Source organism: Anopheles coustani, chromosome 3 (genome assembly GCF_943734705.1).
Source record: "Anopheles coustani chromosome 3, idAnoCousDA_361_x.2, whole genome shotgun sequence".
Taxonomy (NCBI): domain Eukaryota; kingdom Metazoa; phylum Arthropoda; class Insecta; order Diptera; family Culicidae; genus Anopheles; species Anopheles coustani.
In genome coordinates, this window is record NC_071288.1 from 94,566,037 (window position 1) to 94,590,541 (window position 24,505).

At 44.6% G+C, this 24,505-nt stretch overlaps 1 protein-coding gene across 7 annotated transcripts; it reads left to right on the forward strand.

The window, feature by feature from the left end:
- The first annotated feature begins 102 nt into the window (after positions 1-102).
- LOC131259773 (guanine nucleotide-binding protein G(s) subunit alpha) lies at positions 103-20,259 on the forward strand. Of its 7 annotated transcripts, none has more exons than XM_058261355.1 (12): positions 103-257; positions 2,868-3,726; positions 16,051-16,682; positions 16,775-16,936; positions 17,070-17,166; positions 17,263-17,383; positions 17,528-17,656; positions 17,736-17,915; positions 18,005-18,129; positions 18,221-18,294; positions 18,369-18,515; positions 18,613-20,259. In XM_058261355.1, the coding sequence occupies exons 3-11, from the start codon at positions 16,566-16,568 to the stop codon at positions 18,513-18,515; spliced, it is 1,152 nt and encodes a 383-aa protein (XP_058117338.1). In that variant the 5' UTR covers positions 103-257; positions 2,868-3,726; positions 16,051-16,565; the 3' UTR covers positions 18,613-20,259. The 7 variants fall into 7 exon arrangements, with proteins under 7 accessions (XP_058117338.1, XP_058117337.1, XP_058117340.1 ...); XM_058261354.1 differs by having other exon boundaries at positions 2,868-3,722; XM_058261357.1 differs by having other exon boundaries at positions 240-349; positions 2,868-3,722.
- The last annotated feature ends 4,246 nt before the right edge of the window (positions 20,260-24,505 follow it).

A 24,505-nucleotide genomic window follows, 5' to 3' on the forward strand; every position in this document is an offset into this window, starting at 1 on the left:
TCACACACACAGTTCACGCATAAAACCCCACTTGCGACAATCGCATGACGCTTGAAAAGTCATTGGAGAGAGGTGTAAACCGATCGCAGTGAGCATCGCAAAACAGAGCGTTTCGCAGCAGTAGACAAATTGTCAATCTCGTCAATTCGGTCGAGTGTGTTTGTTGAAAATCGTTCTTCTGCGTTATCCGCACTACGAACGGGTTTTTTTCGTTACCGCAGCTTTTATTCCGTGTGTCAATTCAACTCCATCGTCAGGTTGGCCACAATCGTTGTGCACAGTAGCCATTGTTGTTCGTGTGTCCGGGACGGAAAGAGGAGAAAAATCTGCAGCGGGGCAGAGGATCACTGTATGATGTAGTGCTTGCAGCAGGAGAGAAATGGGTTGCGCGGGGGGGTGCGTATGTGTGATGGGGGAGCGATAGAGAGAGGGAATGCAAATCGATGACCATCATCTTGGTCTTTCGAGACGCCGATCAAAATTTTCTCGCAGAATTCACGAAGTGCCAGTTCAGAATTCGGTGTGTGTCGCGTGATCTCTCTCTCTTCGAACCAGACGGTGGTCCTTTGCTCGCGTGAAGCAGCAGCAGCAGCGAGAGAGTAGCCTTAGTAGACGTGGTAGTAGCAATGTGGTGGTACTAAGTAAGATAGCAAAACGTTTGTGAACGGGAAAAAGGGTGGAAACGAAAAATCCGTCGGCGGAGAATTTCATTTGCCTGCCCAAATCGCTACTGACTTTCCCGTGTGTATTGTTTGCACACCTAAGGTGGCGCATATTTTCTTGTTCCTGTTACCATCGAATCGACCCGCACGACCGACGAGGATGCAATTGGAGCCTTTTTGTGCTCTGAGTAAAGTGGTCACGGAAGTAGGCACCAGACGTCGTGGTTGATTTTTTTCCATCAGCAAAGTAGACGTACATTAATCTCAATTGAGTTTTCACTTGCCCCTGTCCGGAAAGGTCAGATTCGGTTCGATTCGCGGTGGGGTAGGTTCAGGGAGCAAGGCGAAAAGGAGCCGCAGTCCCTCGCTTGCGGGGTGGAACGGAAGTGCAGAAATGTTTTTCCTTCGCTCCGTTCGAGATCGGTCGAAACGTTAACCTTTCGGACAAACACGGACTTTGTGATCCGTGTGTCTGCCCCGTTTCCGAAAGGTAGCAACAGCAGAAGCGTGCGTGAACATCTGTGCACTTGTGTGCCGCGGCGTGTGTGCGAGTGTGTGTCTGTGTGTCTGGCGGACATCGATGAGGCGAAAAAATGGTCTTTTTTTTCGTTTTTGGAAGGTAGCGAAAATGGTTATCCAAAAGCGTAAGCGCTGGGGCGACTCTTTACTTTTTCACCTTCGAGCCTTTATTGACGACGGCGACGATGACGACCACGATGGCCGGGCGGGCTCTGGGGGAGGTTTGTGTGGTGTGTGCGGTGAATATCATCCCGCCGCTGCCGCCGTTGCCACCGTCGGTGTGTTCCCGTCGTTACCGCCACGGCGCGTTCGATAAGAATCGAAAAGTGTGTCCTCCAAACCCCCGATGTGTGTGCATGATAGTAGGAGTAGGAGAAGAAGAAACGCGGTTGATACGAGCTGAGAAGAGATACAGATCTGACCAGCAAAGCGCAGCTAGCAGCTCCACCGTAGTCAGCATGGTAGTGGTGGATGTGAGATTCCGTCGTGAGTCCGCGCGCGCGAGAGGCGAGAGTCTCGGAACCATTTTGCTAAGTAACAACCCCCCCACATACAGTCTAATCGCGACAGCCAGCAGCCCCAGTTCGCAGCAGCGCCCGTGTGTCCGCCAGTAGTGTACACTAGGTGCACCCGGAATACTAGAATCAGGCAGGAGGAAGATAAAATTGGAAAAAAAAATCGGCGTTGCACAACCTCCTCCGCAGCTCCGGGGGGCGAGAGCAATGATGGAGCAGGAAATTACAAAGTGAGCCCGAAAAAACAAGGTTCCAAGTGTCAGTGAGTAAAATGGGGAGGGATTCGCGTGAAAAGCGGAGGGTGGTGGTTGTTGCTGTGCCCTGCCTGCTCCCCGGGAATACAGGATTTGAAACAGCGAAAAAGGGCCTCCAGAGCTCGCACACACATACAGAACTACTCCAACACATGGGAGACCTCGAAGGGGGTGGAGGGTTGTTAGTGAGACATCGGCGGGTGGATGAAAAATCACAGTGCAACCGAAAGGATGCGAAAGGAGCCACTACTAACCGACTATTGTGTAGTGTTCGTCCGCGGTTCGTTCCTCCAGGACGTTTCCATCACGTCCATTTACGGACGGAATCGAAGAAAAAGTTTCCTTTAGCAAATAAAGCTATGTAATAATCTACAGCTTTTCTCGCCGTCATCAGCACACACATCAGAGTGTTGTGCGTGTGGGGGCCTTGTCGGTCTCCCGAGGGGGATGAAAGCGAGAGAGAGAGAGAGAGAGAGCGAAAAAACCAATGAAAAAGAGAGAATGAGAGTGAGAGAGAGAGCGATTGGGTGGTATAAATGTCAACCCGAGAACAGCAGGTGTATTCCTCGTTCAACCAGTGTTCCTTCTTCCTGAGTATTTGGGAATAAATATTGCAGTAAATTAAGTAAAAAAGAATTTTTCAAAAAGAAGTTGATGCTTACGACGGGGGTGGAATTGCAACGGTTTGGGGTGGGGGTGAAGGAAATAAAAATGGCTCATACGTTAATTTCGGGTGCAGAGTTATGATGGAGGCGCAGACAAATCATATTTTCTTTTAGTCGTTGGGTTTAGTGACAACCTCTTTGTCGCATGGCCTGCTGAATCTATTGGAGACGGCCTTGTGTATGTGTGTGTGTGTATGTACAATTTTCTTTTATTGTTAATTTTTTAATGTTTTGTTTTCTTTTCACTTCTAGTGTTTGTGCGTTTTGTGTGTGGTAAAGAAAAAAAATAAATAAACGTCGTGCTCAGCTGTGTGGTGTCTTCGTAATCGCGACAAGAAAAATAAGAAAAATAGAGTTATAAGGTTCGGCGCCGGAATAAATACAAAACCATAAAACCATCATCCCCGTAAGCACCCGCAACAGTAGCAGAAATCAATAGCAATTCAGCAGTAACTGGCTGGAGAGAAAAGTGTGCCAAGTGACCTGGTGTGACGTGAAATATCACGAAAAGCGCAAAGGAAACATCAAGTCGCTGGATCGCAGTAACCAGACCGCTCGCCTAGCACCAGCCTCGTGAAAAGTGGTGGAAAACTGGCTCACAAGTAGGCTGGAAAAGATAAAAGTGTGGTGTATGTTTCGTCGAGAAGTGGGGGGACCTTCTTGACGCGATCTTGTGACCAGGAGTGGCGATCATCATCATCATCTGCATCGTTTTCAACGAGCGGTCGCCTCTCTGTCTGTGCCGGACGGGTTGTGTTTTTTGTGAGTGTCGTGTACCACTGTTTAGTGATTTGGTGTCCCGATGAAGGTTTTATTCATCAGTGTGTTTGATTAACATCACGAGAAAGAATAAAGAAAGCAAGAAAAGAAAACAGGCGAATCGTGACATCGTGTGTAATTTGCGCTATCCAAAACCAATCGAAACCAAGCACCAAGTAGCACAAGTGTGACTTCTGCTGCTTTGCTCGTTGTGTTTGCCAGATTGTTCCGCCACCGCTTGCAGATACATACCTCACAAACAACAAAACTCTACATCAGCCAAAAACTACACCAGCAGTTGTTGCAGCTTTAATGGTGAACCGTCAAAGCAACCTGAAACCACAATAGGTAGGTAGTAGGTACGTTAATGTCACCAAAAACCACCCTTATCGACGGTTCGTTCGATTTTCAGTTACAAAACACTCTCTGTCGGAGCTGTTCCTCCCTCCGGTATTATGAATACCGAATTTATTCCCCATTGCGTGATTCTTTTCGCCGAACGAAACATAACGAAACATTAGACAATGAAAAGGGAAAATTATTGCTGCTTTTCCATTCACCTGCCTCCAAGCATTGCCCGACAGATGGAGGGCGCCCTTTTGGAGGGTGCTGCACATAGGTTGTAGGACCAACAGAGAATACCAATGCTGCCCGTGGGCTGCCATCCTTTACAGGATGTGAGAGCCAAGGAATGTTTAGAGAAAGAGAAGAAAATGGAAGCGAAGAAAAAGAGAAAGCATGTGGAGAAAGATAGCAAGGAAGAGAAAAGGGTGCAGCTCGTTCGTTGACCTTCTAAATCCTCCTGTTGTAGTGGCCTCTGCGAGGAAAATTCTCGTTCCAAATTCTTTCTGCGGGCCGAAGGCGATTTGGTTCTTGTAAACGGGAATATTCGGCACGCCTCGACCTTTACTCGGGATGTGGTTGATGAGACTAGGGTACTCTGTACCGGGCAATTGGTGTGCTTGGGCATGTGTTACTGCCTGTAGATCGAGTCTTTTCTGAGTAGACCACATCCTAGGAGGCTCTCGCCATCAACTCTCCTGGATTCGAATGGAGTAAATTTAATTTGCTGACGATTCTCACACTTTCCACACGATGGTACTTGATTACCGTGTTCTCTCTGTGTATATTCCAGCAATTTACTGTAAACCTGGTGATAAGACCATCAATTGGTGTTTGGGAGTCCTTTGGAGTATGTTGCATTAAGGATAACAGGAACCAACAGCAGTGTAGAATAAGTTAAAAACATGTAGAAAATTTCCCTGCAAGTGCTTGACAGGTAGTTGCTGTTGAAAAATATTGCCCCTATTTCGTTGTTCTATGACAAGTATGCTCCATTTTTCTAAATTATCACTCTCTTTCTCTACTCTTTTCGTCCTCTCTTTCTCCCGCTCTCTGGTCTTGCCTTTTGCTCCTTTTAACTTTCAAAACTCAGAGTTGTTCTAAACTTGCCATTCTCAGAATGGTAGTATTTTCAGCATTCATTTCCACTTCCGTTCAAGCGATCGGCTACTTCTCTGTTTTTCCAACCGCGAGAAGCATGTGATGGTCGAAGAAACTAGGATAACTCCCTCCAGAATGTGGGTCCTCCGAGACATCAGACTTTGAGGGTTCACATCGAATTTGTGAACCTATGATTCTTTGGTCCGGAACCAAGCATTGGATGGAAACACACTGTTTGGTGAGCAAGATTAGTTGCGCGGTGATATGAATTTAGAGGGAATTTGGTTTCACTCTCGGCAAGTTGTTGAACTGCTGCCGCTCTCTAGCAACCATCGGGGGACGCTTGACGCTCCGTGTACTGCTGTGTTCCGATATCTCACGTTTCGGAGCGTTGAGATCAGCGAAGAACAGGCCCAAGATTTATGCCTCCGAGAATGCACAACCAAAGTGCTTGCTTTGCTTGCCTGCTGCTGCTGCTGCTTCTGTCTCGATAATAGGCAAACACAACACACCACCAGATTTCAATACACGCTTACTAAGATTCAAGTGTATTTGGCTGTGTCTATGTGTGTGTATTGGGAGCGGTTTGTGTGTTTATGTGCCACCCACGGCAACAAATGTACGTTCGTCGTGGGATAAGAAACACGGCATCTCCATCGTTGAACGCGATAAATTGCGTCCACTGTTGCGACTATCTAGTCTAGTGTTTGGGCTTGAGCGTGGAAAACACTAAACACTGCTAATATTATGTTTGGTTTGAAGAGATACTTACAATTTGTACAATTGTAATTAATTTAATCCAAATTATTTGACCTTACCAAACCTAGGGTTTCGATTTAAAAAAAAAATTATTGTTTTAACTATTATTATGAAAGGTAAAAAAGGTAAAATAATTTGTGAAATATATTAAACTACAAGAATTATTGTTGCTCTACAAGTAAGGAAAAAATGAAGAGTAAAGCTAACATAACTTCAAAGGTAAAAACCAAATGCAAATAAGTCATTGGTCGTCCTTTTTATGGCATGGTTGTGGCACATGGAGGCGCCCGGTGTTTGATTCGATCGCACGTGTTGGCGGTTTGGTAACTTCACTATCACTTGTGAGTATTAACTATCGATTCATTTTCCAGTTTCCAGTTCAATCGTGCATATGTTTGCGCCGTTGTTGAAAGTGACATCTAATATCCCGTGTCATCCAACAACCTGCCAGAATGGTTTCTAAGTTGTGTGTTGTTGCTCCAGGCCGAAGAAAATGCTGGGCACAATCCCGCTCGACCTGCTCTCTTCTTCTGGCAGGGAAGTTCCTGTGCTGAGGTGCTTCGAAGAGTGCGTGTTCGGTTCGGGTTCCTCAGCCGTGAGCGATGAGATATGTAAGAGAAAAGTTGCAACAACTTCTTGTCTGGGAAACCAGATACTCACCGTCGGGGGTCCGGTCAGCTCTCCGGTCTGCTCCGGCGTGTGACCAGTGGGAAATGTGTGTGTGTGTACTCCCTTAAAAATGTGCCTCTATTTTTCACGAGCACATCGGGACATACTACTTGAGTCTCCACCGTGGGTGTGGATTTTCCACCGTGTGTATAGGTTCTCCGTTTGAAGATTTTTGTTTTCCTTTTACTTTAAATAAGTGCGGGGAACAAAAAGCTCCACTTAAAGATGGTAAATTAACTTACAATTCCCGACATCGACATCGTTGGCGTTCGAGGACACCGTGGGATATATTTTTAAAGCGTTTCGGTGTTTAAAAAAGTCTCCCTCCATTGTTTCACAATGTTACAGTCCTTTTATTCTTGGAAGGAGTTTTGGAGGCCGAGACCAAACGAAATTTGGATAATGGAAGTGGTGCGCTTTGGGGGAGGCAGCGCTTTCTTTTATCCTTCATTCTTTATTTACCACGCTGTCCAAAAATAGACTCGGGGTTTCGAAAAGGCAATCACACCACGGACGGCCGGTGCCACACAAAGAGAGCCACCCTTTTTGGTTGGAGGACAAATGGTGGCCAGGGGGGGGGGGGGGAGGCGCTTCCGAGGTTGTGTCCACTTTAATACGCGTAACAGAAATCCTTTCTCCGGTTCAACGGCAAACAAAATCGATGCGGGCAGGAGGGAGTATTTATGTCGATTTTCTTCATCCACTTGCCCGGTTGGTGGCAATTCCTGCTTTCTTGTTGGTGCCTTCCGAGCCCGCCTGGCAGGACTGTTATAAAACGCAAACCATCCATCCACTTTACAGCGAGCCACAGATTTGGTAATGATTCATCGAACGAGGTTTTTAAGTGCGATGAGTCCTCAGGGAGAAGGTGGACGGATGATTCATTCACGTGTCAATTTAATTAGCAGCGGAGATCATAAATAATTTCCGGTTGCAACTGACTGCTTGTGACAGGTTTCGGAAGTACATTTGTTGTTTATTGGAGCGGTTGTTAATTACCTTTGTGTTCGAATAAAGATAACTAAAAATTACTCTAATTCGGCAAAACAAAACCGACTGTTAACCCAAGCAGAGCGGCATCAACGGATTGTGAAATCGAAAGTGTCGTTGAAAGCGACAAGATGACCTTCTTTTGCTCACTTCTCCTCCCCTCAGCCCCCCCGTCGTTGCATCGAATGATAAGGCAGAACAAGCGTTTTGTCTGGCCTTTTTCCAGGCGTTCCAGATTGTAGAACGACACGGATGTCGGACCAGCAGATGAACACAAACAGTCATACAGACAGACTCAAAGTCAGGTGTTGCTGGCCATCAGCGTGGAATATAATATGTGATGATGACTAATCAAAGGTTGTTTTTCGTGTCTCGCCCTGGTGGCGCTCGGACACGGTCACGCTGCTGCGGATGACGATAAGAGAACGTTTGTCGGGTCGTGGATGCGGCATTTTCAGCTAATGAGAAATATTACAATTGTATGTCAACATACATACGATCGGACATATCATGAAGCCAAATTTCATCAATAAATGTTTCACGTCCAAAAGCGTTGACAAATAATGTTGGCCAAAAAGGTACCGGGAATGAAAAACCGAACCGTCCGAAACCCCACCACGATCGAGCGTAGCGCTTTCCCACGCTGTTTTTCCTCATACTTTTCCCCCCACCGGTGGCGTCCCGTCTCGCTTCCGGCGGACACAGCGCGCGCTATCTCTTTATCTGGCCGTGTCTATGTCTCTATGCTTCCCTTGATCCTTATCCACCGTTTTTCCGATTACGGGGGCTTTGCGGATTCCGGCGTTGGATAAAATAAGCCCTGAAACAACATCTGCTCGGGCTCTATGTTGGCCTTTTTGCCTTGCTCTCTTTCTCACACACACACACACACACACACAGTTTTTCTCTCGCTCACTCACTGTGGATTACACTGTTGGCAAGAAAAGGTTAAAATCCATCCTTTGGTGTTGCGTGACTAACTCCAGAACACGCCGCCGGCACTGCTGCTGCTGCTGCGGCTGGCCTTTGCGTTTTGTAACCAAATATTCCAACCCCCGCCCCCCACTGAAGGGGGGGGGGGGGGAGGGGAGAGAGAGAGAGAGAGAGAGGGAGGGATCCAGTGGAAACTCTGGAAGCGATGGGGTTCACCAACCCACGCGCAACGTACAATGTACGTACGAACGCAATCATCATCTGGGAAGGTCAAAGGAGCAATGGACCCCGGAGGAGAAGAAGAAGAAGGGTATCCTCTGCTTCGGTGGGGGGAGGGTGTGGTGAAGATGAGGCGAACCGGGGGGGCCACTTGCAGGGAGAGGTATGGTGACGATAAAAATTATCTCTCTAGGTGTCTCGGGCATATCGGGCGTTGTGTCGTGTTGTTCGGTCGTCATCGGCTGAAATTTGGTGACGTAACGGCAGAAAAACACCACCCGGCGCAGGGGGGGTGGGGGTGGGGAGAAGAGTACATGGCCAGGGGGAGGGGTAGTGGGGGATGGTTGTCTTGCAGGCAGGGTGCTGTTTATTTTTGGGTTTTTGTCTACGTTAGGAGGCGGCGGTCGGTTGGAAAACGGGGCCGGAAAAATGGCATAAAGAAAAACCGTCACCATGAATGAATGGATCAATCAACTCCGGGAGGAGGCAAATGGATTGGTAGCAACTCGCGACTCTTTCCATTTGCGCGTGTAAGCGTAATGTATTTCTTGCCGATCTTCGCAGCGGTCTCCGGTTTTCCCGTTTTCGAGCGAAACTTTCCCCGAGTTAAGCGTACCGGAATGGGTACTACTCCTACGGTAGCGTCCCAAAGTACTCTCGAGAGCAACAGTTTGTTGGTATGGCTCGGCTGGATTCGACTCTTCTCCCGCTTCAAACATTACCGCTTTAAGGCAATTGTTCTAAAATTTGTCAATAAGTTTGAGATCGTTTCGCAGTAACGAGGACTTTTCCAAAACCGGCTCTAGTGTTGAGAATAACGAATCAGTACAGTGAGTCACTTCAGTCAGAGTGAGTGAGTTGGAATGGAGACTCAATGCTTGAAATTAACTCAGAATGATTTGTCTCACTCTCAGTGATCCGAGTCTTTATTATGTGGGAAGGAATCAATTATCGTAGATCATACTACTAACAAAAATTAGGATGCCACCATCCTTGCTTGTGAGCCAAATCTTTCTGAATCATTTTAATCACAGATGAGTCGAAATAAATCTTAAAAAATTGAATTAATTTTTTAATTCATGGACTCGGGATGGACTCAAGCATTTCTCGAACTGATCGTCGAGCGTATGTTTCTAACAAGGCTATCAATGGTTCTAATGTTATTTATAAATTATGTTGAGTTGTGGAAGGGTGTAGAAACCAAATCATTCTATTCTTGTCCAACGTTGATGAATTTCTAAAAATTCATTCTAGATCTTGTGATCAACAAACAAACGTTGTCAACTCTAATTGTTAAGGACCAATTAATCTTTCATCCAACGATTTCAATGCTCTATTAAATGAACGTGAATTCTTATCATTCATCCAATTACCCAACTTTAAAGAATATTTTGACGTTCTTTCGACCTTTGAGGTCGAAAAATCTAAGTGATTTTCTGATAGATACTTTTTGTTCCAAAAACATCGCAACACAAACTAATACACATTTTACTTCATTCGCCTTAATTCGGTGTAGCACGTTGTGTCAAGAACCTAAGGCTAATACATAAATCTATCATGAAACCGAAAGGAGAAGAAAGAGCTTCGACCAAATTTGGTTTCGTCCAACCCAATCAAACACAAAACTTAATGGAAATAATTATTTCTCCATTTTTTTTCCACCTACCCGGTAGGTTCGGTCACTTACTTTCCGGGCACCAACGGTGTGGAAAGAATGTAAAATATGCAACCGAACGAACGATGGATTAAGCTAATTGATTGCTGCAATTAGTGAAAATAGTGGCGTAAGATGATGCCTTAAGTGGGGGTAAGAGCGGAAGGAGGTTTGTGGTCGATTTTACACCTGGTTGGTCTGTAGCAAGGGTTGCGACAATTGTTGCAGTATAGGGTTATGGTGAAGGTTCGCCCACATCCAACACTGCCTTCTGAAGGCCTCAGGCTTCTTCATTTCATTTTATTCAGTCGGACACCGTCTTCATGTATGCTACCCGCCCTCCCACACCCCCACCTACATGTGGGGGGTAAACTCTCCACTGCTCCACGACGCGATTGTTTGGACAACATTTTAAATTCATCACATGCTTCTCCATCGCACTGTGCACCGTTGTCCATCGCGTCCATTGTGGAACTTTCTCAGCGGCGCATCGAAAAGATGAGACCTAGAAAGCCGAGTGGTGCGTTTGTACCTATGTATTTGTGGATGCGTGTGGGTGGGTTTGCGGAGGGTGATGTCTCAGCATACTAATGTTACCTTTTGCGGTGCGTTGGAAAAATAAAATGTAAGCTGTTTAACGAACGACCAAATTGGCAAAGGGAAGCAAGTTTAGCCATCGGGAAACCTCACTAATGTAGGTTATAAGTTTTTATTCTAAAAATTGGAAAACCCCTGTTTGTCTTCGTGATACACGAAAATGAGATGGAGTTGCCTGGTGCTTTGTACCCGTTGTGTTCGAGGATCATTAAGATTTGAGCTCGAATTTGGATTTGAAAAGTGTACGGAAATGTTTGATAATTTCAATGGATAAAGCAAATGTTTTTTTTTTAATAAACCTTCCATTTTTAAGTCTGCACCATAAATTTGGTATTAGGATACATTTTGTTTCTAGATTCTAAATTATAAAAAAAAACTTTGCAAAAATTAACTCTGTCTCTAAAGAATGTAATAAGAACAAATCATAAAAAAGAACCTAAAGCAATTTAAAATTACCAAAAATTATAGGACAACATTTCGATTGAATAGTAAGCTCTACTCGAAAAATTTCTTCGAAAGTCAGAATAATTTAAAATAGGATTTTATTCATGGATATATGAAATGTTTATTGTAATTCCAAAAATAAACCATAGATTGTGCTATCATTTCTTGCATCTCTGCCAGTTTTGACCCTTCAAAGCCACTTATTGTTCGTTTCTAAACATTATCAATGATGATCATTTGCAACACGGAAGTGTGGGACCTTGCTGCAAAGGAAATACCCATTTCCACGCGTTGATGCAATGCGACCCTGGGGACGAGAAAGTGTACCGGAATTACCTCCACTGGCCAATCGCATCGTCCCACCGAGTCTTCTGCATGTGGCCGAGAGTTTGATCGTGCAGTTCGCGATCGTTTGGCATCGTCGTTCCTGGGGAAGGGCCGTGGCAAGCGGCACACGTAATTCCTTGCGGCGCGCATGCTTTCGGTCCAACTTAAGCAGTCCGGTCACATAACCGTCCCGCGACGCCTTACAATGAATCTCGTTCCCTTCCGTCCGTCCCAACCGAGACGGTCGGCTCTCGGAATCGTAAACTGTCTCCAGTCGTCGTTCGGTGTGGGTTTCATTTTGAAATTCTTTCCGATTCCGAGACCAGGCTGCATTTACCGCGCGGCTGTGTTGTTTCGCAACACGGAGAAAGGAAACATTCCTGTTTCGAATGGCGCGCTGTTGTGAAATTATTCTCGCCATAGTTAGAAAGGAAGCAATTTGCTGTCCCGACCGACCGACCGCAAGTGCAGCTTTCCATGTCGCGGCCAATGTATTGCCACCGAATTATGTTCCACCCGTTCGACGAGCGAGAGAGAAAAACACAATAAAACAGTGGCCCGATGGCCGGGCGCTTAACCGACGCCACCATCGATTGATGCTAATCAAGAAGGTGAAGCATTTGACAATCGTCTCACCCACTCATCCATCGATCGGCCGGCGGGGGAGAAACGGTAATGTGGCCGCTAATAGCCCTTCTCTCTCCGTTCGGCTGTTGTGGTTCAGGCAATGGCGGCTTCGAAGGCGCAATAAAAACACACACACAAACGGTGAAGAAGGGAAGAATGGCAGGTAGCGGGAGGAGGAATCGTAACCACCGGTCACTGTGGAATGTGTTTTACCTGTCCCAAAAGGGGTTGGGAAGGTGGCAATTTATGTGTCCTAGACGCCACTTCGTGCACTGCCTATGCGACTATCGGGCGCTTATGGTAGCTTTATTAGTGGCAGGAAGTAAGAGGGAGGGGGGATAGAATTTTCTTAACTATACCAACGGCAATTAGCGTTTTCCAGGAACACACCAGCTAAGGTCAAATAAGCCAAAATGCAAGAATAACTAAACAGCGCACTTACTTTCTTACGTTCAGTTAAACCACCTTCCTCACGTTCACTTACATTAATCATCGATGGCATCGAGGCAGGAAAAAGGTGCGGCATCTGATCACAATTCATCGAATCGAGAGGTGCCCCCCGGTCTAATATAAAGAACTGCAAGTGCGACTCTTATGCCAAAGGTCTGGTACGATCCGCGCAGGAAATGGTGTTGGCATTCATCGCCGGCATCCGTCGGATCGCATTTGCGTGACTGAACCGCAGTCCGCTGGTTGGCTCGATGCTCTGAAGTCAATCGAAAGCAAAAGAGGTCAAATCAATGATCACCGGCAGCGCCCGAGAGCTCTGCCCAGTCTGTGTGTGTAGGTAGGCCGGCCAATTAGAATATCGTTGAACAACGCACGGTAACAGTTGCTGCGAGATGCTTCCAGCGTTCCGTGTCTTACGATGGTTTGAGGGTCACTTTTCTTATCCACTTTTGGAAGAATAATGTCCCAGCTAAACCGCAAGCTGTTGAAAATGTCCTACTTCCAATCATAAGAAATAAACGTTTCATCAGAAATAACCGTCATTATTACAAGCAGGTTTTTGGGAAAAGATGTTCATAAATGACATGATCTTCCGAGATACTCAAGCGTGCATTCAATTCCAAAAAAAGTCCTGCAGGGCGTCATTTTCGGATGAGTCGATATGAAGGTATTAGAGATATCGACCTATAAGTGGTTAAATGTTAGACCTTTAACTTGTGATTCAAGAAGGTGGTTGTCATTACAAACGCTTGAGCTTTCAGTAAAGATACGACTGGCACTGGACATTAGACATCATATTTTGGATTGGTAAAGATCAATTGAATAGTATGTAACATCAGGGTTTTTCAGATGATATCATGATGATTCTAACTGCAGCACATGATATTCCAACAGCATCAGTTGATTTTATCACGCGATCATGTTTATTATAACTTTGTCAGTTGAAATCAGAATCGTAGCCAAGATCAATCAAAAGACAGGTCGGGTCAAAGCTATTTTTTTGCTCCGCCATTGTTGTGACAGTTGGTTGAAAAAGTGTTTACAAAAATGTCTTGCATACTTGTGGGAGATCTGCTCTTCTGTGTGAAGTCATGGGATATGGATCCTTTTGCTCGCCGTGAGTGCCGAAATTAAGTGTGTTGGTCTGCCTTATACGCAGCCTTCCTCCAGAACATATTTCGAACGCCTCAATTCCTTGTTCATACCAAATTTGCAGTTTTACCTCACTTTCCTGGCTGCTGGTGAGAGGTAAACAAAATTTCAACCAACTGTCAAAAATTTCTGACGGTTTTTCTCTCGAAAACGAAACGATGCTGTTCGAATATTATGTGCTGCATTTATAATAAATACTGCTACTGTTATGATATCATCTAAAAATCCCTGTATTTCCTCCCAATAATTTCAATATCATTTGCCAGTAAAGCATCCTAGACATACAACTTTTGTCTTCTACGTGTGTCGATCCGGAAGTCAAATTTAAATCTTTGAAGGTTTAAAATCATTCGATAAACAAGCAAAACTTCCCACCTCTTACTCCAGGCTAGTTACGCTTTCAAACCACACTTACTCATTATGTCCTGCGAGATACCACAAGCTTCAATGTTTTAGGGCTACTTGGCTACCACCCACTCGGCAAGTGCCCATATCTGTAACGGGTGCAGTTAACCGTGAATATCGCCACCATCGTCGCGTCATTATCATCGTCATCATCGTCATCGCCAACGTCTTCTCGTGGACGTTACCGTTGTTGTCGCATCGACGTTCTGTTTCGCCTGACGTTCGGAAGCGGGCGGGGAAGCTACAAAAGCGCCTACCTTTTGCATCATCACCGATGTGGCGATATGTTTGCAATGCCGGATGAAAATAGTTCGTTCCGGAGATCGGTCCGGAGGACGCGGTACAAGAAGAAGGCGCCTGGCGTTACATATATATTTATATATATTTGCTGGTTGTTATATTTGCCTTCTTTCAGTACCATCATTTAACAACAGACTGGCTGGTTGGCTAGCTGGCTAGCTGGCTTGGTTCAGAACCACCATGGGCTTTTACTCGTCCCAAACGCAATTGGCATCGTGATCTGGAGTATGGAGTATGCGGGCGGAAGTAAGGTGCGTGGTGGATGCTGCTGGAACCCTGGATAGATAATCGTAGATACGCGTGCATACACACACGCACACACACACAAACACATCGACACATCATGCCATCTCCACCGATTGATAATATGGTGAACAAATTTTCTCACATTGCATAATTATCAGCAGCAGCAGGCAGCAGTGGCAGTTAAAGCGACTCCTCCTGTAGTAATAACGCTGTAAGTGTTTGGAAAATGGCAGGGAGTGCTGAATGGTGGGAGGCACACTAAACAAAGGGGAGGGGGGCTGCTGCACTACTAAAACCTGAGGGTTAGGAAGTTCAATTCCGCGTGAGCAGTAGTGCACTGGAGGTGGGGGGTTGGGTGGGGGTGTGTAGCTGTTCAAACACTCGATGGCCGGCTCTCGTGGCTCTCGGCTAGAAGTGCATCATGGAGTGCTTTAAACAAACAAACACACCACCCTCATAAGTACTCGAACATGATTTGTTGATCGGGATTTTAGGGTCCCTGGCGCGATATAGCGTCCCGTTTATTGGGAAATATAGAGACAATGTAGTGGACCCGTTGTGGCCACATGTAGTATCTAACACATTTGTCATTTGCAAACAACAACCAACCGAGTATGTATCCAACCGGAGCCATTTTTCTTCCCCAGAAATCTCCATCTTAACGAGTGAGACGTGTTTTCTAAGGCGAAACTCACATACGCACTTACCTGACACACATTCTGCGAACCGATTAATTACTAGCGCACATTATAGGGGGGGGTGGAGATAAATAAAAACGTGGATGGAACTGCAATAGTCACCCACTCACCCAACTACCCCTTCCATCGGATTCTTCCCGGTCCGGTTGGCCTAGGGCCCGCTCTCATCAAACGCCGCTGCACAATTGGAAGAAACGATTATATTTTTATTTATAGCATCAAACTGCTCTCTCACACTCTCCAGTGGCCATCCACAGCTCCCATTCTTCCCATTTCATCCCTTTCATTAAAATACCTTTCATTTTCGCATTTCCGATCGGCCTGTGGGAGGGAAGGTAGCTGGGACTGCGGAGGGGGCGCTCTATTCCCAGCGGATCACATAATCGATGCGCCGATTGCCTGATGTCGGAACAACACACACCCCATACAACAGTAGCGGGGCGTAGTGTGGTGGCCGCGGGGCTGAAAGTATAGTATCAAAGGCGCGGAAAGCATCAAGTAAAGCAAAAAAAAAAATTGCTCAACATCGACATCGTGCGATCCTCCTTCGCACGCGGGGGTCGCACACATTTCATTAACAAGTGTTGCCTATCGAACGTGTCTCGTGACGGAGGAGAAGGGAAGAGCCAACCGCGAGGGGTGGGTTCCGAGAGTGCGTGGTTTAAATACTACCCTTCCGAACCGAAGGGTCTGGGGCTGTGCTAGTGTGTGATTTTAATTCTAACTCTCTCTCTCTCTCTCTCGTTGGCTCTTATCATTTCAGAGCCTTCTGCCCGCCCGCCCGCCTGCCTGTTAAGGGCAAGTACACGACTCCGACTTCAGAGTGTCGGAACCGGATTGAGTGAACTGGAGTGTAAAGCTGAATTTGCTGAGAACCCGACTAAACTAAACACCCGTGGGAAGAAGTGTGGATTGCGAGGAAAAAGTGTATCGGGAGAACGGCGGGAGTCGCAGGATACTTCCCCAATGAACATAGGATAGATCTTGTCCTGTAGCACAAACAAATACGTCGCACTCAGAAAGAATCATCGCCATCACCGGGGGAGCTGTTCTGTCTTCGCTTGGTGGAAGAAGGAAGCGTGGCAGGATATCGAACGGATCGCGCCAATAGCGAACGACGCACACCGGTCCCAACCATTAACGACGGAGACGGAGGGTTCCCGGGAAACATCGCACCCCATCTAGACGCTGGCTCGCAACGGTGAAGCCCGGGGGGCCGAGTCTCCCGATACGTCACCGGAAGGTGGTGCCACCTGCTGGTGGGCCCCGTGGTCAGCGATGGGTTGCTTCGGCTCGGCCGGATCGAAACAGTCGGACTCGAACAGCTCCGAGGACACGAAGAGCCAGAAACGGCGCAGCGATGCCATCACGCGGCAACTGCAGAAAGACAAACAAGTAACTGGGACCACCAAACAACATGTTCCAGTCAGCAGTCCAACGACGTTGTAACACTTGTGTCCGTTTGTTCTTGGTTCCCCTTCTTCTAGGTGTACAGAGCCACCCATAGACTGCTACTACTCGGAGCCGGTGAGTCTGGCAAGTCCACGATCGTGAAGCAGATGAGAATACTGCACGTGAACGGGTTTTCCGATAGCGAGCGGAAACAGAAGATAGAGGACATTAAGAAGAACATTCGCGATGCTATCTTGGTGAGTATCCGCCGAACCGGTGAACCCGGTCCCGTGTCCACTTTTCCAGTCCAAATCGAATCCCGTTGGCGCTTGGATGCATCGTTTCACTGTTCCCATTGTTCTACGTTTGTGTTCTCACACACTATTCCAGACAATTACCGGAGCGATGAGCACGTTGACGCCACCTATTCAATTAGAGAAACCGGAAAATCAGGCACGAGTAGACTACATTCAAGATTATGCGTCCGGTAAGGGGAGCAGTGTAGTGGCATCGCACTGGTCAGGTTTGAAGTAGCAGCTAATAAATGTTTTCGTTTGCTTCGTTTCCCCCATCCCACCCGCAGGTCCGGATTTCAATTATCCTCCGGAGTTCTACGAGCACACCGAAGAGTTGTGGAAAGATCGCGGCGTCCAGCAGACCTACGAGCGATCGAATGAGTATCAATTAATTGATTGTGCTAAATAGTAAGTAATAGAGACCCCGGTAGAGTGTATACTCGGCGAGTGTCACTCTTCATTAACCCCTCGGAAGCAAAACAAACGATCACACGCGAGCCGGCTCACATTTGACCCCTCCCTTTCTCTCCCTCTCTGCCCGCTTCGTTGCAGTTTTCTGGATCGTGTTAGTGAAATCAAACAGCCTAACTATACTCCAACCGAGCAGGATATCCTGAGATGTCGTGTGCTAACGTCCGGCATTTTCGAAACTAGGTTTCAGGTTGATAAAGTTAATTTCCAGTAAGTATCCTAGTGCAAGTACGAGTTGCATCTCGAGTGGGGCATCAATATACACATTTATCCTCTCCGCTCTCCGCAGCATGTTCGATGTCGGCGGGCAGCGCGACGAGCGACGTAAGTGGATCCAATGTTTCAACGATGTCACAGCAATCATCTTCGTGACGGCGTGCTCTAGTTATAATATGGTCCTACGCGAAGATCCCACCCAGAACCGGCTACGGGAATCGTTGGATCTATTTAAAAGTATTTGGAACAATCGGTCCGTATCAAGTCTCGCTGCAAACTGTATATCTTGTGCAATGTACTAACCGGTTTCTATGACGTTTTTCTTCCTTGGCAAAACAACAGATGGTTACGGACTATCTCAGTCATATTGTTTTTAAACAAGCAAGACTTACTGGCGGAGAAGATCAAGGCCGGCAAGAGCAAACTTTCCGACTACTTTGGCGAATTCAATCGTTACCAAACACCAGGTACGTATTTGGCATCTCGAATCTTTGGTTGCTGAGTTCTCTTTCGCAAACACTAACACGCGCTTCGTGGCTCTTATACCCCTACGTTTAGCCGATGCTGTTTGCGAGATGGGAGAAGACCCGGAAGTGATTAGGGCGAAATATTTTATAAGGGATGAGTTTTTGGTAAGTTACGATGAGACCGTGTCGGCAGATAGCAGATAGTTTTTAATTGCTTTTTTTCTTGCCCTCTCTTCCAGCGTATATCGACAGCGAGTGGTGATGGCAAACACTACTGCTATCCACACTTTACCTGCGCTGTAGATACAGAAAACATCAAGAGAGTTTTCAATGATTGCCGAGACATCATTCAGCGGATGCATCTGCGACAGTATGAGTTGTTATAGGTAGGAAAATGCCGGTGTATAAGAGTACCGACCCAGGGGTCTCTGGGAAGTATGGGGTATGAGACACTAATACGGCTTGTGTTTTTTTTTCTTTTAGATATACTTAATGATTTCGATTCAGCAGCAACTTGGTCGTCTCATTTTAGTTGTGTCTATCGTGCGAAAAATATCAAACCTAGCCAAACTATACTAATTTTATAAAAAAAAGAAACAAATATTTGATTAGGAATTAATCAAAACAAAAAAAGAAACGTGCAAACACAAAAACACACCATACGTCACATTCACCCCCTCTCCGTTAATCCTTCTCCTCACCCAAAACATACACACAAGTACACACAGTATGCAAGTTACACGAATCAAGTGTAAACAACCGGGAAATACCACACGTTACACTGAGAACAACAACAGCAACAACAACGACGACGAACGAAATAGGGGAAATGTGCACCAAGCGGCTGTAAACATGCTCAGCTATAGTGAACCTCGGCAGTGGTGTTGTGCAATTGTGTATGTGTGTGTGTGAATGCTGTCCAAGGATGTAGCTTCAAAGAGTGGATCACCACGACGATGCTGAATCTATGACAAGAAGGAAATCAACAACTGCCGTCGAAAACGCGCAAATTTGCGCAGTAAGCGCAGAAAACCCGGTTGCATGGGAGACTACTACGATCACAGAAAGAAACGCGCATCGCATGTAGAACATCGCTCGTTCGATTCGCAAAACCTCGCGCTATCCTTGCGACCGGCATCGTTGGTGACGGTGGAAGGTTGCGGTAAGCTTATGCTCTTACCCAAAGTAGTGCTAAAATTACTGCATCCTTGAGGTAAACTAACAAAACAGATCGTAAACCAACAAACGGCCAAGGATTCTTCTCTCAGTGAATAATAAACTACTGAGAAAGGAGACGGATGTAATTCAGCTATACAAATCAGTGTCTCAAGCTTCCAGTACCAGCTTCCGGATGTAGGGAAAAGAAAAAGTTAAAGAGCGTAAGCATCGAGTGACAACCGACTTACGCTGCAGCTATCGATCGATCGCAACGCAGAGACAGGAGGGCTGCACGATCCGTTATAATAGGTTCTGGTTCGGATACTAACCCGATGGTCGAGCAGATGATATAGTGTGTAGAATTTCAGTATTTTCGCTTCCTGTTTTATAATACCGCCCCCTGTTTTAAAACTGTTCTTCGCATCGCAACGGTATTGTTGGGATGAATATGTTAAACGATTTTTTTTATACGCGAAGTTCTTTTAAAGATTCCCACGAAAACAGCAAAAATCTTAACTCTGTATTAATTCTGTTTCATCAGCCATAAGACTCTATTTCTATTGTTTATGTTAGAAAGAAAGAAAGGGGTCTCGCAGCTTTAGAGAGACTGATCAGCAGATCGCAGGCCAATGTGTGTGTGTGTGTGTGTGTAAAGTTATTATAGTAGGATCGTTATTATTTTAAAATTTGTTGTAGCATTATGTCATTGTTTTTGTTTTTAAATAATGTTTTATTTTCGTTGACCACAGATTGTGTATAGCTCATTTTAAATCGGTTCAAATCGGCAGAGTCCGGCGTGTGGACCGCAGAAAAGCGATATGAATTGATTGTTACGTTTTGCAAAAACATAGAGGGAAAAATGCTTGTTTGGATAATGATGTACAAAGGCAGAAATGCGCCCGACCCGGCCGATGAAGATGGCCCCGAATCGTGTCAAACACGTGTAATCGGTTCGTTTACTTTCATTTAAAACGTGAAATGCTGTTATTTTATGTGTACTGAGCTGTTACGTTGTGGGTCCTTATGCATAATTGTTTTGTTATGCTTCGTGATCGTGTGCAATCGGAAAGGTTTTTCTTTTTATTTCCAATTTTGTGTAAAAAGAAGTAAAAAGTGATGGAAACTCCCTAAATGGAATTTAACGTAGGCAAATATTTAGTTAAATGGTATGAGAAAGGCCGCCAGTCGGTAGCCAAAGGAATAGTAAAGAATTATTTTGAAACAAAAAAAAGTTCACACTTCTTTAGGCTATTCATAATAGCGTGTTTGCCAGTGCAGTGCAAAGGGGAAGTTGGTAACAGATACGGATGTTAATCAATCCTTTTAAAGGATAAACAGAACAGAAGAGAGAGAGCTGCAAAGAAAGTCGCATTCGATGTATGTCTTTTGGTTAGCTTAAAAGCGGGATCTAAAATATTGCATACTTGATTTTGTGCAAATCAAATTCCATCCTCGCTCAAGCACTGCGTTGAGCAAATCATAAATGCACCTTATTGTTTTAACGCAAAATTTTGTTTTTATTTCATTTTTCCATTGAGAAATATGTTGAATCTCTAATCAAAACGTTCTAGGAAGCTTGCGTCGTCCAGATATGAAGCTCTGAGAAGAACCGTTAAGTATGAAAGTTTCCGTGCTTCATACAACTGGTCACTTTAATAAACAGTTGTAATGGCTTGGCATGTGAGCATCGTGTTTCGAGGTAGAAGGCAAAAGTCCGGATTTTCGGGTTGGTGGTGTGGGGTGCGCAATTAGAAAAGCCATCTAACTGAACACATTGCAAACAAACAAAACTACACGAACCAACATAACCAATCAGAATCAGATGGCAATTTTGTATAGCTTTATCGATGGTATAGAGAGAGAAAAAAACAAACAAACAAACAAACAATATCTGAACGAAAATGATAGCAAATGAATGGTGTTTATTATAGATGTTAAAGTAGTGAACAACACAGGAAAAGGAAAAAGATCGACTCACGTAACCAAACGCAGACAGTTTTCTTGGCGCACGAGGTGTACGTGAGTTTAGGAAGGAGTTAAGGCTTCGAGACTCGCTGTCTAATGGTACGCTTTTGTAATGTTTCATTCACCACATTCGTCACTTGTGATGGAAAAATGCTTCATTAATTTGGTACGAACAATTCAAAGCAAAACAACAAAAAGTTCATTTCATGCTCCATGTTATCTCCTAGTTTTGTTTCGCTATATAAAAGTGCAAATTTATGTTTCGGTAAAAGTGTAAAACTGCAAAAATAAAATCAAATGGGGAATAGCATGCAAAAATTCATAATGAAGCTAAAACCGAAATTAACAAGATAAACAAGCTAATAAACATTGCAACATAAGTAAAACAAACAAATACACACACAGAACTCTATAAACAAAAGAAGACAGTTGGAATATGTTGTGGAACGTCCTTCGCAGTATTTTGAACGCGAGGCACCTGACAAGGTGACGAAGTAGTCGTAGTATCTTTCGGTGAAAACGGTGAGAAGATAATGATAAAAGATGTAAATAGTAATTTCTTCGCCCTTGCTTCACCGCCACCATTAGTGAGTAAAGTGGGTAACGAGTAGAACAAAGAAAGTCAAAGAATAGAGACACAATCCCAAAATTGAAACGGAAAACCAGAAAACAACATAGATTATCATTAAAGAAAACATACAAACACGTACTCACCTCACACTTGAACCGAAGACGACGGTATTACGTAAGAAAGATGGGCTAAATGAATAAATCTGAGGAGGAAAAATTTGTTTTCCTATGTTTATGTTGTCTTTTGGTTACAATTTGAAGAATACAGAACATTAATGACTCTATTGTTCCTCGGTTGGAAAGACGAGAAATTCATGCTGAGATAGTGCTTGATAGTGCAACTCGGATTTAAAAGAAGACTTTTGATACACCTTGCTGATGAAAGAATGTAAAGTATGAAAACGTAAAGTTCATCCTGATAACTATCCTAATTCGGAGAATATTTGATGTTCCCATTTCGTTACTGGTGGTTTATATTTATGCAAGCTCTATTTGTTAAAAGTGATGCATTTTGGTTTTTAACGACGACGTAAAGCAAACGATGGACATCGACCGAAAGAAGGTAAAAAATCAGAAACATCTCGTAGAATATGCAGTGTTTTTTCTGCCTAAGATTTTTATTCCACATAAAAAAAATATGTGGTTAAAAATATACTCTGGGCAATCATCTGTTCCGAAAGCTTTGGAATATGTCTGTGAACGTGATCGAATCAAACATTAGAGAGAGAGCAAGCATTAAAGAACATAAACTGTAGGTGGTTGTAGAGCGATTATAAAATTTAGCTCGATAGATATGTGCAACAAAATCGAGGGGGTAACCACAGGAGCGAGAATAGATGTGTAAAATTATTGTTATTTATTTTATTTCTATTGCTATATGGACCCGGGTGCGGTAAAGCAACATTCACCACCCCACAGGCAACACATACAAATCATAGACAAAATCATAATTAATATGTACCGTACATTAAAGAAACACTCCGTATACCTAGCAAACAATAAACAATCGTCTCATGCACAGAAACGGTCAAACTAAGTCGCCGCAAGATGAAGACGATGGAGACGCAAAAGACGGTTGGCAGAACCTGCATGAAGGGTGGTTTTGGGATAAAGATAGTGAAACAGAAGCTGCAGGAGGATCTTACGGAAATCAGACCCCGTTTACACGGAAATAAACCTAGAAAATCTGAACAGTAAAAATATGTATCGTTTATACATACATAAACATACACATGAATATACTTGTATAAATCCGTATATAAGTATATAAAATAACCAGATGAACAAGCAGATGCAACAGATGTACTATTTTTCGTTAAAGTTATTGCTCCCTTGTAAAGATATCTCTTCTTGTACGGATTTCGTAGCAAAACACCCACCTTCGTACCTTCCTTCTACTGTGTTAGTCAATTTGTCACTGACTCTCCATTCCTAGAGCTTTCGCGCGACCAGAACAGGCGAAAAAAAAAATAGTGAAGCAAATTAATTGAGCCACTGTCTCAATCTGTGTCCGGATAACCGAGAGCATGCAAGCACGGGCTCCGAAAGTGAATGCTGGGAGTGATGAAACACTGCACCTACTACTGTGTATGTACGCGTACTTTCATCAAGCTGGAGTGTTAGAAATCGCTACTGACCTGTTAGCCACACAGCAATTAGGCAGTTAAGCAATATATTCTGCAACCATTTAACACGTAGAATTATGTACTCCCAGGCGCTAGCCACCAGCTGGCAGAGAAAGGACAGAACAAGCATTGCGTTAACACGCGGAACACGCCAATGCGGACTTCAGACAGACTACAAAGTCCCTTTTAAAAAAAAAACATCTGTTTGGCCCGCCAGTACTGTGGCTCTGATGATATAGGGGTTGGAAAGAAATGGTGGACGATTACATAAATCGCACGAGAAACCACATAATTGTTAGCAAACGATTACACTATAAGCGCTGAGAACGTGCAATACGAGGGGTGGTAGAAAATCATCTCTAGTGCATTTTCTTTAACTTAGAGGAAAACCTGCGAACAAAGTAGACTAACCAGAAGGACACGCAAGGGGCAAGAGAGAAACTGTGTGATGGGGGTGAGAAGCCGGAATGTGCAAAAAAAAAGAACGTGTTCATCAGCAACAGATTGATATAGAAGTATATAAATACCTATCAAAATAAATTGGCATAAATCGAAGGTAAAAAGCAGAAATCAACAGAAAGCAAACGCGCATCGCAACTTGCACGAAGCAACAAAAAACAACAGTAGAAGAAAAGAAAACCAAAATCCTTTTGGGCAGCGCGCGTGAGTGCATAACTCTTTTATATAGCTGTATAGAAAAGAAGGTACCGAAAGCTCGATAATACAATAGTGCGGATGTGCGGAGAAATGAGAGCAAGTTAAAACTAAATGATTGATGTATGGAAACTGAAAACAAGAAAACAAAAATCACCTAGTAATAATTATTAAAATTTCACTTATACTGCAAGAACATTAACAGAGAACGACGCATGTATTGTGGCGACACAACAATAATGGCAGTGTGCGCGCGGGGTCAATACAAACCGGAACAACAATCGCCTGCAGTGATCAGGTCAACTGGGTTAGAATTAGGAAAGAGCAGATACTTTCAACAAACAAACACTTAAACCCAGCACAAACTGAGTTTGACAGGAAAGATCAGAGCAAAACCGTCGGCA

Excerpts from the sequence above, each read along its gene's own strand:
- LOC131259773 (XM_058261355.1), top strand. The coding sequence starts at position 16,566 with ATGGGTTGCTTCGGCTCGGCCGGATCGAAACAGTCGGACTCGAACAGC. Across the intron at positions 17,384-17,527 it reads TTAATTGATTGTGCTAAATA|TTTTCTGGATCGTGTTAGTG; the intron begins GTAAGTAATAGA and ends GCTTCGTTGCAG. Across the intron at positions 18,130-18,220 it reads CAATCGTTACCAAACACCAG|CCGATGCTGTTTGCGAGATG; the intron begins GTACGTATTTGG and ends CCCTACGTTTAG.